Raw genomic sequence first — 12,742 nt, 5'->3', positions numbered from 1 at the left:
TGATACAACTGCACATGTACATTTACTGCTGAGGATATTTTCTGGGGTTCACTAATTATTTATAAGTTAATTTCTTCTCCTGCATTGCATTGTTGTTCGGAGTTGGACGAATTTCAATTCCGGATGTAGATCTACTGCTCAAGAGTTTCCGGTGCCAAGTTTCTGCTTGCTAGGGACTTTGATAGCTAGTCGACCATCTTCATTAGCCCAAGGCTCTCTAAACTGGTTATTAAACAAAAACTAAATTTGCTGTGCAATATATTTACATGCATTTTCCGTGCCTCTGCTTGAATGTATATATTAGCTGTAATCAGTACTTTGCAATCTACAAGTATCTAGTAGTCACTACTCAGCAGCCATGGTGAACTTCGTGGCTAAATGCTGCTGGGAACTCAATTTGGAATTATGCTGCTGTAAACTAAAGAGTGCATTCGATGAAATACATTTTTTCACATAAAAATCGGAATGTAAGTTAGCTTCTCCCTGATGTTGATTGAATGTTCATCCAATAATGCAAAGTTCCTTTCTTGTCTGCAAACGTATTTGCTTCTACAAAAGAAAATAATCGTGTTGTTTTCTCATCTATCCCATCGCAGAAAAAAAAGACAATCCGTCCAAGGACTGGTTCAAACATTTATTTTGATCGGAATTTGCATCTGGGAGTAATAATAAGTAAATAGATAAATATTTCTATATTTCAAACTTAAAATGAACTACTCTATTTATTCCTCTAGTGACATGTGCACTGCCAGGAAGGAAGACCCTGACAGGGGCTACAACTTTTCAGTAGTACAAAGCAGTGGACAACAAGCGTAGCAGCTTCAGTCTCAGCTTCAGGACCATATCAGCATTGATGGAGTTGGAACACAAGACTCTTCTGCCCCATCTACTGGGTAACTGACAGGGTCTACACATTCTTCAGACATGCCCAACGTCAGTGTCACTGCAATTTCCACACGGCTCCTCGTCGCACGCGCACAATTGGCATTCGACAGGACTGGGTTGCATCAAGTCTATGCAGCCACTACAACACGGCACAGGGTTCCATTAAATCAAAGTTGGACTTTTCTTTTTCCTGCCCATGATCGAAGACGACATGTAAGAAGATCGAAGGCGACATGTAAGAAGACCATAACTTTTACTCCCTCCGTTCCAAAATATCAGAATTTGTGTGAACAGTGTCAAACTTGAAGAGGTTTGACTAAGCCAAGCCTAGAACTTCAAATATGTTGGAACATAGTCTGTTTCAGTCACAGCATATTATAGGACCATGTATCAGAATTGCTGGAGTTGGAACAAAAGTCTTTTGCTTACTCTTCTGCCCCATGTGCTGGGTAACAATAGTGCCCACACATTCCATCTCCAGGCATGGCAATGTCACTGTTGCTGGAATTTCCACACGGCGCCCCTTGTTCCATGCACAAGTGGCATTTGACAGGACTGGGTTGCAGCAAGTATATGCAACCACGACAACACGGCATAGGGTTCCATTAAATCAACCAGTAGATCAGCAGCATTTCCATGACCGCGACGATTTTTTAGCTGCAAAAAAAGAAAAAACCACCATACCTTCGCGTGATTGGCAGTGCTCAGACCTGAAGGAGGGAATATGACAGGCTATGCAAACAATTCAAATATGTGCGAATTTCTGTTGCCTAGCCAGTTTTTTGGCATGCACAACTTTGTCCATGAGAGATTGGTCAACCTGCAGGAGAGATGTTGCTGTAAACTAAAACTGTATTTCAATGAACAAGGTGATGAAATTGGGGAGCTGAGTTGTGCTTGTGTTATCCAGCAAAACAAAAACAAAAAAACTTGCCTTATCTGTCGCACCGGAATCAGAATGTTTATCAGCGACAATGCTCATCCATAATGCATGTTACTAACAGCAGAATGAAATGCATTTTTTCTCTAAAAATGTTTCTCAACAAGAAAAGGGGGGCCTTGTGTCACCTCTCACAAATTTATCTGTATCGAGAATTAACTGTTGAAGCAATATTTTCCATCGGAATTTATCAAGAGTAATGAACAAACAAATGAACTGATGTAACATTTCAAACTTATTTGAAGTTGCTCCGCACAACAAGCAAGGCAGTTTGTACAAAGCATTTATACAGGGTTCGTACTGTTACAACCATAACTTTTACAGATAAGTGCATCACTCCATGATACATACATATACATAGATACATAATAAATTAATACCACACATTGTATGTATACCTCACACGTCATCTTCCTCTGACACCGCACTAAATTCCTCCTCTGAGACTGCCGTCAGCTCAGAAGTGAACTGGTAAGAGTCCTCCACATGGATGTGCCCTTCGTCGCAGAAAAACGGCCTCGAAGGCATCTGCAGGCCATCAGCTCCGGCCTCCAGAATCTCTATGACCTCGCCCATCGTTGGCCGATCACGAGACCTCATCTGAATACACCATAGTCCGACAACACACAACTTCTTCTCTAGCTCGTGCATGTCGACAGCAACTGGAGATATCTCGCCCGCTTCTTCCTGAGTCAGCTGGTCGTACACCCATGACGGGTAGTACGCCTGGCTTGACGAACCCATGTTTGGATCAGCGTTCCTTCTCCCGCCGGCCATCTCCAGCAACAACATCCCGAAGCTGTACACGTCGGACTTGCTGGATATGACACCGAAGCTCCAGGATATCATCTCGGGGGCTATGTAGCCTATGGTTCCCCGCATGGCACTCAGTGGCACGAAACTGTCACCCCTAGGGTACAGCTTGGCGAGCCCGAAATCGGCGACCTTTGGGATGTAATTGTTGTCGAGAAGGATGTTGTGCGGCTTGATGTCAAAGTGCAGAATCTGCATGTCACACCCCTGATGTAAGTAGTTGATCCCCCTGGCAATGCCCAGAGCGATCTCGTTGAGCTTGTCCCATGAGAAGCTCTTCTCGGTGGAGAAGATGTACTTGTCTAGAGAACCATGGGGCATGTATTCATAGACTAAGGCCCTTCTCATTTCCTCCGAGCAGAACCCCACCAAACGCACCACGTTGACGTGGTGGATCCTGCCGATGGTGGAGACCTCGCTGATGAAATCTTCTCCATTGCAGTTTGAGTTGCCCTCTAGCATCTTCACGGCGACATGGACACCGCCTGGGAGTAGCACGCCCTTGTACACAGTGCCGTAGCCCCCTTGGCCCAATTTATCTCTGAAATGGCTTGGTACTGCAACTATATCTGTGTAGGAGTACCTCGTCGGGCCAATCATTTGTTGAATCCTGAGGAACTTCTCAACTGCATCAATTATGATCCTTGTTTTCATGTACTTGTAGGCTAGGAATATCCATACAGCCAGGGGTGCCAACAAGAACCTGCACAGTACTGCACAACAAGTCGACAGATATGGACATAAGTTAAAAGAATGTAAATTCTTTTTCGAGCGTCAAATGTGTATACAATTCTCACGTACCAAAAAAGAACTGGGGGATAGCAATAGCAGATACTATGGTTGCAACAATCAAAACCAACTTTGTTGTGTAGTAGTCATTATCGTTAGAGCTCCCAGTCACGCATTCTAAGAAGTGCACCTCACTCCAGAAAATAGCATGAGTCCAATTAACAATGCTTGTGCCAGATATTTGCTCCTTGAAGTAGCTGCAAATCATACAATTGTAAATAAATTATAATGCAGGCTGCCACCGTCAGGTTGGCTTAACAGCCCCAAGTCAATTATTCAAGAGAATAGGGAGGTGAGAAACTAAACTCGGGAGGAAATGGAACAACGGGGTGATCACCTGATTGAATTGTTGAGGCATAAATTGATGTTCTTTCTTAACATCACAGAAGTAGAAGGCCCCCTGTAAATGGTGTCCACAGGAAATTGGACAGTAAACCCCTTACTTATGAATTGTGTGATATCTGCATAACTTGCATTCTGTAGCTGTCCCCAATCAGAGGAGTACTCGTCACCAAATGGAATCTCTCCCAGGTATCCACAGTAAGGTTCAAGATCTTCAACCGCACAATGTGCGGAATTAGACACCCAGACATAAACATTTGAATTTTTGGCACTCTGGCAAGCAACAGGCTTGTATGCACTTTTATTCATTACTGCTCTTGAACAATTAGCAAAACATGCTCTGTCATAACTTTGAGTGGCCAAATACCGAAAGCCATGTGGTGAAATTGAACCAATTCCGTAGTCTCCAACGTAAGGAACATGACTCCACAGTGGATGAGGGCAGCTGCTACTGGTATTGAAGTTGGGATCCATGACCGAGAAGTAGGAACCGGTGTAGTTGATGGCAGTCACATAGTACGTTCCTGTGTTGATGTGAATTGTAGCCTTGCTACTGGTACAACCCAGCTCGTACGCTTCAACACCGCAATCAAGAGGATCACCTCGCTGACGGAAAGGAGGCAATATGTCTTGGAGATGTCCACAGGAGAAAGGTGAGCATCCATCATCTCCTCCCTGGACATGATGATCTGCTACAAAAACAGCAACGAGGGAGAAGACAGTTAAGGATTGTAGGGTAATAGAATGATGAGATGCACCAGGGTTCCCCATGAAAGCTTCACATATGCACTATGGACTTGATATCCTAGTTACTTATGTTATAGAGTACCAAGGGGGGCAAGGAATCGACATCAACTAGTTGATCATATCCAGCTGTATATACCAATTAATAGTGTGGTTGGGATACTGATTATGACGTAATTGGTATATACGCACCCCGTAAAAGAGGGATATATTCTCTCAATTGTGTAGCTAGGAACAGAAGACGACCCAGTCGGAGTCTTCTGTTAAGTAGAGGAAGATATTTCTCTCCCATTGTGTAGCTAGGAACAAAAGACGACTCGAGGCTTGAAGTCTTCTGTCCCATGACATGATAATTCTTTTTCTCCACAAAATGCAAAATGCCAATCAAAACATATTTATTGCTCATGCAACAAGGGACTGGACAGAAGCAAGTCTGCAATCACACTCAAACCACTAGTACACGGCAGGTGTTAGCATTTGAAATCTACTCCTCAGGCACAACTCTGACTGCCTTTTTTATTGGCTACTTGCCACATCTTCTCCCTCCCGGTTGCAGAAGCACGGAAAGATGAGTAAATTACTTGTCATAGCCCTCCTACTGCTGCCTCTGATCAACCACGGAATCTACTTGGCCACGGCATGGGATGATCAAGATTTCTTCAAATACTGCCCACCTTCCAACTGCAGCCAACATGGTCCAGAGGTCAGGTTTCCTTTCTGCCTTGAGTCCAGCAATACATCAGCAGTAGCAGCAGCAGCAGCAGCATCATGTGGATGTAGCAGCACGGATGGATTAATCTGGAAGTTAGCATGCTTTGGTCAAGACACCATCCTAGTTCACCCAGTTCTTGGCTCATACAGTGTCAGTGCCATAGATTACAGACGTTCTTCGGTGAAGCTCATCCCGCTTGTAGACCCCTGTTTGATGCTACAGCAGAAGCTCGCCATCTCCAGAAGATGGTCGTCTCGACAAGTTGATGTTATCGATGGCATGCAGCTGCCTGATCGGCAGTTCTCAATTTTGTCATATAAGTATGCAACCCTGGTATGCTGTTCAAGCGAGTTCACACCTGCTGCTGCCGATGCCGATAGCATTGCAGGCCCAGTCTCCTGCCTTAGCAACACAACCCTCTTCCTGTATTTGGTTGCTGCTTATAAAGACATGTCCATTCTTCCATTGGACTGCAAGGTTTTCCCAGTCTCAGATGGCGTCAGTGGCCGGCTGATACCAATGTATATGCTTGAGGACCCAATGTCAGGCACGCCCTTCTCACTGTCCTTCAAGGAACGCGCAGAAAGAATGCTCAGTTTTGCTGAGACGACAGTGTATTGTTTTGGTGGCAATTGCGGGCAATGTGAACTCAGTGGGCAACGCTGCGCGTTCAGCTCACAAAGGGATGAAACATTCTGCATACCTGACCCTCACGGTATGATCAGTTATAACAGTCAAAACCATATATAACATCATCCTGTTTTATTCTGTAATAAAGTTGCGTAGTCAATTACTTTACAATTTACTTATTCTACTTTCCATGTGTTTGAATCTCCATGAGAGTATGAGGCTTTCTGTCAACTATTGTGCTTTCAAAATTAGCATCACAAATCCTGCTCGAGCAATCACATTGAAGTACCCAGAAAAAAAAATCCCAGAAATAATCAAATAGAAAAAAAAAGTTGCGTTCATTTATCAGACACTACTGGCTTTAAATAATCCAGAACTCTTTTGGTCATTATTTATTCTACATTTTGCTATGCAACACTCAATTGACATGCATGGCTGTACCTGCCACTGCGCCTTGAGCGAGTGGCGAGCTAGCTAGGTATTTTGGGGGAATGAATCAGGGAGGACAGAGCAGAGTAAGGCCTTGTACAATGCAAGCTGCTTAGTAAAATAAACCGAGTTTTTCTCTAGCACCAGTGCTTATCTCTATAGGAGGGGTGCTTAACACGACTGAAACATAACTAGCAAGGGCACTGGATCAGCGTAAGAGGCTGGAGTGGACGGTTACTCGAAGGTAATAATATGTGGACAAAGGTGGCAACCCTCTTCTCTGTTCCGCCAATGCGAGACCTTTTTTCCACCAATGGCGAAGGCTACAGCTCTGATTTCAGAGCGTGGAAACGGAAAAGGAGGAGGATTGGCTATGGTGCAGCAAGGCGACCGCCGCTGGGCGCACATGCATGTGACTGCAGGCATTTTCTGAACAAAAGTTGCCCAGTCAGTAAAAAGGCCTTCAGTTGACTCTAACTGCTGTGTGCATGACAAAAATGTAAAAAAAACTAACAGGCCAGTGGCACTATCATAAATAGAACCAAAACAATACAAGTTTCTCCAAAAAGTAAATTTGTTTGATAAGTTGTGACAGATTTTTTTTTCTCTCTTCTAGAAAAGGCATAAATAGCATCGTACGTTTGTTCCTCATATACTAGGGTAATGTACTGCAGGCACGGTAGATAACACTCAATTTGTCTGTTCTAAATTTGTTTGTAAATATAATTCCTTGCTTTTTATCTCATTCTCTTTCTTGGTATTTGCAGGTTCACGTATCAAAGTCATTGCAGGTACTGCTCCAACCAAGTCTTATTAGCTTCAAGATATAAAGGAAAAATAAAAGCTTTCTGTTGTACAAATTCTTATTGCTGGTTACTCTGACTCTTGACATCCTCTTATCATAACAAACAGTACTAAATAACGGCTTTTAAGCCCTGGTGCAATGTGCTGATGACGTATTGTTTGCTTATTCAGCTACATCATCGGTGGCCGCATTTGTCGTTCTTTTGGTGACAGTGGCCACTGTGCTTTATCTTTCACTCAAGACAAGATATAACGCAGAGATACATTTGAAGGTCGAAATGTTTCTCAAGACATATGGAACATCGAAACCCACGAGGTACACTTTCTCCGAAGTTAAGAGGATGGCAAGACGGTTTAAGGAAAAAGTAGGGCAGGGAGGATTTGGAAGTGTATACAAAGGCGAGTTACAAAATGGAGTGCCCGTGGCAGTCAAGATGCTAGAGAACTCTACAGGAGAGGGAGAAGCATTCATCAATGAAGTTGCAACCATCGGACTAATCCACCATGCCAATATTGTCCAACTCCTCGGATTTTGTTCCGAAGGAATGAGACGGGCTCTTATTTATGAGTTCATGCCTAATGAGTCACTAGAGAAATATATTTTCTCTCGTGACTCTGCAAATTTCCAGCATCTTCTGGTACCCGACAAGCTGCTAGATATTGCTCTAGGCATAGCCAGAGGAATGGAGTACTTGCATCAAGGGTGCAACCAGCGCATCCTCCACTTCGACATCAAGCCTCACAATATCTTGCTGGACTACAACTTCAATCCAAAGATCTCAGACTTTGGCCTGGCGAAATTGTGTGCAAGGGACCAAAGCATCGTCACCTTAACAGCGGCAAGAGGCACAATGGGCTACATTGCACCCGAGCTATACTCTCGGAACTTTGGGGGAGTATCGTACAAGTCAGACGTGTACAGTTTCGGAATGCTGGTGCTAGAAATGGTGAGCGGGAGGAGGAATTCAGACCCAAGAATCGGGAGCCAGGATGATGTTTACCTCCCAGAGTGGATCTACGAGAAAGTGGTCAATGGGGAGGAGTTGGCGCTTACTTTGGAAACGACTGAAGAAGAGAAAGAAAAGGTGAGGCAGCTGGCTATTGTCGCACTGTGGTGTATCCAGTAGAACCCAAGAAACCGGCCGTCGATGACGAAGGTCGTTAACATGCTAACTGGGAGGCTTCAGAGTCTGCAGATGCCACCAAAGCCTTTCGTCTCATCTGAGAATGAACTTATGCCATAATTTAAAACAGAGACTACCATACTCTGTCAGCATTCAAGGTTGTACTTTGTCTACATGTGTGATGCAACCATAGCAACCAGTGTGTTTTGATGCTTTCGGTCCATTAAGTCTGAAGATTTATGAATAATCACTGGTCTCTACCATGTAATAATAGTACTCTACCACTCCCTCCGTCCCATAATACAAGTGTTTTTGGCACTAGACTACACTAGTGTAAAAAAACGCTCTTATATTATTGTGTGCAATTAAAAGTCTAAATCATAATACAAAGGAATAAAAATATTTGTTTGTTGTAAAAATATTTGCTTTACAAAAAATTCACCTTTTAAATAAAACTTAATTAATGCAATTGAAACAATGTTCATGTATAATCATAACATCATGTAAATAAAAAATGTTGAGTTGTTTGAAAAAGATGTTCTTATAATCTTAACAAGTGTTCGTGTCTTTTAAAAAATGTCATGTAATTTAAAAACGTGTTCATACATTTTTTTTTAATATTCATACATTTCTATATAAAATGTGTATATTTATTTTACACAAACAATATATAGAGAAAGAAAATGGTAAACTAGAGAAGACAAACAGAAACTGAAAACCCGGTACAGGCAGCACAAAAAATGTGCCTAAGTCAATGTATGAGCGGTGGGCGGAGAACCGTGGAGGCGGCTGAGAATGGTGGATAGGATCCGTGTGAGGCCTACTTTCGACCTGCGTGAGGCCTACTTCTAACAAGGCCTGCTAGCCAGAGATTGACACCTTTTCCGGCCCACGACCAAAGCCTTTCCTTCTGAGCTCCAAGCCTCCAACTTTGCTCACTCTCTTAAGCCCCCTAAAAAAATACTCACTTCTCTTAAAATGCTTTTGTAGCTCGATGTGTCAAATAGACGAGGAAACACACATCTCCGCCCTACCCCGGCATATAGGTGGCCAAACGGGCTGGGATAGATGGGCCGGTCCTGTAGCACGGCTGGCACGGCACCGCACGTGCTAAATGGGCCAGGCCTGGCACGCCAGGGGCCGCGCCTGGGCCTGAAGGCTGAGCACGTGGGCCGGCACTGCACGGCCCGATTATCTTTTTTTATTTTTTTCTATATGGCCCAACAGGTAAAAAAAGGCTAAAAACACCCAGTGCGCCAAATAGCAGGCAGATTAGTGGGTCTGGCGTGCCGGTGGGCCAGCCCGATTAGCAGATGGGCCGTGCCTGGGCTGCAGGCCATAGCACACGGGCCAGCACAGCACGACCCGTATAATAATTATGCCTCGACGGGTCGGGTCGTGCCATGCACGATTAAGATGGGCCGGGCCGGCCCATTTGGCCAACTATGCCCCGGCGTTCTCGTCTGCCCTCATCACTGCCGCCATCCACCTTGATGATCCATCGAGTGGCACCGTCCAAGTCCTCATCACGCTCGACCCATGGCTGACATTGGTGTCGCGCTGTCTTCGTCGCAGTCGACCACACAGGACTTAAATGGGTCGCGGCCACTACGGCACATTCACATATGTATGGTTTTCTTTCTGCTTTCTTGGAATTGTGTTAAAAATATAAATTATACTATAATCTATAATAAAGAGGAGTAAAAATATTCAGTGGTTTTAGAAATATTTAAACATAAAAATGTTTGCTTTAAAATTTTCATCTTTTAAATAAAACTTAATGAAATTGAAACAATGTTCATGTATATTAAAAAGTATTAATATAAGTTTCAAATTTGATCATGCCTTTATTAGAGAAAAAACATCTAATTTTTAAATGTGCTCACACATCATGTAAATAAAAACATGTTGACCTGTTTGAAAAGGGCGTTCTTATAATTTTAACTAGTGATCATGTCCTTAAAAAATGTTCATGTAATTTAAAAACGTGCGCATGAGTATAAAAATATATTCATGCATTTTCTCAATAAATATTTATATTTCTTTTAGAAAAAAAATATAGAGAAATGAAATGGAAAATGGAAGAAAAGAAGGGAAAAGGAAAAGAAAATGGAAAACCCGAAGAATGTACGAAGTATTTGGATGACACGATAAAGTTAAATTAATTATGACTAGCACTGGTCCGATCTTGAACAGTACATCAGGTCTTTACACACTATCCAACACAAATATGGTCACCAAGTTCAGTACTCATCATCCAATCAAACTCCATTAATCTTGATGGGGTCTGATATATTGTATAATTATATAGAAGTTTAAAACAAATATAACTGTATAAAGTACTGAAACTTAAGTATTTAGATGACACAATAAAGTTTAATTAACTATGACTAGGACTGGTCCGATCTTGCCTTCCAAACAATATACATGCACACACAACCACACATATATCATGCATCTACCTATCTTTTAATTGATCTCATGTCGAATCCCATGGACACGAGGTGCCCATACATCATCTGGTTCCACGTGTCCGGCACACCCGGCAGGCACCAGTGGCTACAATCCTCGGGGGCATCCGATGGCGTCCCGGGCTCCCGGTGCCGCGACGGATGTCCGTCCCTCCTCAAGCCCGTCATGTACGTTATGTTCAAGAAAACCGCATCATTGTTCATCCCATGTCGTCTCCTCATGCTCCGTGCCACACTCGAAATCACTGTGTTGATCCACAAGTGCTCCTGCTGGTCACTCTCACTGGCAATCATCGTTAGCGGATCCCATTGGTTCGCGCAGGAGCCACCTGTGTCCCATGTCCCGTTGTCATAGTGCGATGGAGAATAGCTCCTGAAGAAGATGTAGCTGCTCTTGGAGAGTCGTGGATTGGTTAGTGCCCAATCTTTCACCGTCTGGAGAGACCGTCGGAATGCTTCCTTGATGTTCGTTGTCATGTTGAACCGATCGCCCACCGTGAAATAGTTTCCTCTGCGAGCATGGATTGCAACTCTAGTCAAATAATTAATCATTGTCATAACAATGTAAATATGTACTGCAATAGCTAGCTAATTACATACGAATTGATGGTCTTGTGTAGGTTCCACCAGTGGCCCGTGTTGAGGATGAGCACGTCGGCGCCAGCCCAGCGGGCAGCATGCCGCGGTAGTGCGTCAAGCCGGATGGCCCTCCTGATGGCGCCATCTCTCGCCGGAGGGAGGCGATCGACCATGACGAGCATTGGTGCGCGGTAGTACTCCACGGAGAGGTTGTAGTCCGCAAAGACCATGGAGAGATAGCCTTTGTGCCGGCTCAGAGGCTTCCCGAACTGCTCGTATATCCTCGAACCGGCCGGCATGGCAGCAGCGAGCATGCACAACATGGACTCCCACTGGTTGCGACCAATGGAGTCACCGACGAACACGATCCGGCCGTTCCGGCTCCTCTCCAGCATATCCGTCGCGTTGAACCTATAGAACAGATCATGTTTCCTTAGAACTCATGGTGGCAAAGACAAGACAAGATCATTTGTTCTACAATGAGAGATGTCAGCAATAATGGTTACCGGCGTACTTAGGGAGGCGGCAGCTGCCGCGGCGAGGTTGCCAACGCCAGTGGCGGAAGGAAGAGTCATTTCGCCCATTTTGCACGCAGCGGAAGCCGGGGTCGAGGAACGGGCAGTCCTCCCCGTATGTCATAGCATCCGTTGTGCCGCTCCTCACCCATTTCCCGTCAGAGTAATCGCAGCCACAGGTGGCGGCGTCCTTGGTGCGAGCCGTAGCGCGGCCACCGCCATCATCGCTAATCAGACGTCGAACTCGGAAGAATGGCGCCTGCGTGACGACGATGGAAAGCACAAAGAGGATGAGCAAAATGGAGGAGACTGGGACATCTCTAGTACGCATGGGTGGATCTATGGCTATAGGTGGGTAGTAAGTGATGGGCTGAGAGGGGAAGGAGGAGCCGAGAAGTAAGAGTGAGAGAGCGAGTGGTGCTAATCCCACGCCAAGAGCACATGCAAACCTCTCCTTTGCCTGCTGTCCAGCTCTGGTTTGAATATATCTTAACAAATTAATTAGTTACATATGAAAGTAAGAAAAGTGTTTGGGGTTTCATCATCATCTTGTTGTGACTGCCTTTCCATCAGTTCCAACAAAAACATCTTTAAATGTAACATAAAATGTTCATCAGTTTCAACGAAAATGTCCACCTTATGCTAGAAAAATGCGAGTGAAGAGAGAATCAGATAACATTGAATTAAAAGTGGTCCAAGGAAAATGCTCCAACCATTGAATTAAAAGTGGTCTAAGAAAAATGCTCCAACCAAGAAAAATGCTTCAGAAAACATGGCACCAGCCACCAGCCCAAAACAAAAACGTTCCAAGTATTTAAAACACAACCAAAAACGTTGTAGAAACTGTTCATGAATGTTGGTAACAAATAAAAGGTCCATGGAACATAAAGAAATGCGAGTTAAGAGATAATCAGGTCGAAAATGGAAAACACCAACACATCATGAAGTACATATAGGGAAAAAAA

The 12,742-nt window shown here is 44.1% G+C and overlaps 2 protein-coding genes across 2 annotated transcripts; one reads left to right on the top strand and one right to left on the bottom strand.

The window, feature by feature from the left end:
- Positions 1 to 2,037: 2,037 nt before the first annotated feature.
- On the bottom strand, positions 2,038 to 4,614 carry LOC119344910 (LEAF RUST 10 DISEASE-RESISTANCE LOCUS RECEPTOR-LIKE PROTEIN KINASE-like 2.4). The gene is made up of 3 exons (XM_037615198.1): positions 3,765 to 4,614; positions 3,440 to 3,624; positions 2,038 to 3,351 (listed from the first exon to the last, which is right to left on the bottom strand). The coding sequence occupies exons 1-3, from the start codon at positions 4,538 to 4,540 to the stop codon at positions 2,225 to 2,227; spliced, it is 2,088 nt and encodes a 695-aa protein (XP_037471095.1). The 5' UTR covers positions 4,541 to 4,614; the 3' UTR covers positions 2,038 to 2,224.
- A 401-nt stretch (positions 4,615 to 5,015) lies between these two features.
- On the top strand, positions 5,016 to 8,569 carry LOC119344909 (rust resistance kinase Lr10-like). The gene is made up of 3 exons (XM_037615197.1): positions 5,016 to 5,940; positions 7,052 to 7,075; positions 7,260 to 8,569. The coding sequence occupies exons 1-3, from the start codon at positions 5,082 to 5,084 to the stop codon at positions 8,213 to 8,215; spliced, it is 1,839 nt and encodes a 612-aa protein (XP_037471094.1). The 5' UTR covers positions 5,016 to 5,081; the 3' UTR covers positions 8,216 to 8,569.
- The last annotated feature ends 4,173 nt before the right edge of the window (positions 8,570 to 12,742 follow it).

The sequence above is a fragment of the Triticum dicoccoides genome, unplaced genomic scaffold (genome assembly GCF_002162155.2).
Source record: "Triticum dicoccoides isolate Atlit2015 ecotype Zavitan unplaced genomic scaffold, WEW_v2.0 scaffold192337, whole genome shotgun sequence".
Lineage (NCBI taxonomy): Eukaryota > Viridiplantae > Streptophyta > Magnoliopsida > Poales > Poaceae > Triticum > Triticum dicoccoides.
This window is presented reverse-complemented; position numbering and strand designations above follow the sequence as displayed.

Excerpts from the sequence above, each read along its gene's own strand:
- LOC119344910 (XM_037615198.1), bottom strand. The coding sequence starts at position 4,540 with ATGGGGAACCCTGGTGCATCTCATCATTCTATTACCCTACAATCCTTA. Across the intron at positions 3,625-3,764 it reads TGCCTCAACAATTCAATCAG|CTACTTCAAGGAGCAAATAT; the intron begins GTGATCACCCCG and ends TATGATTTGCAG. Across the intron at positions 3,352-3,439 it reads TATCCCCCAGTTCTTTTTTG|TACTGTGCAGGTTCTTGTTG; the intron begins GTACGTGAGAAT and ends CTTGTTGTGCAG.
- LOC119344909 (XM_037615197.1), top strand. The coding sequence starts at position 5,082 with ATGAGTAAATTACTTGTCATAGCCCTCCTACTGCTGCCTCTGATCAAC. Across the intron at positions 5,941-7,051 it reads CTGCATACCTGACCCTCACG|GTTCACGTATCAAAGTCATT; the intron begins GTATGATCAGTT and ends TGGTATTTGCAG. Across the intron at positions 7,076-7,259 it reads ACGTATCAAAGTCATTGCAG|CTACATCATCGGTGGCCGCA; the intron begins GTACTGCTCCAA and ends TTGCTTATTCAG.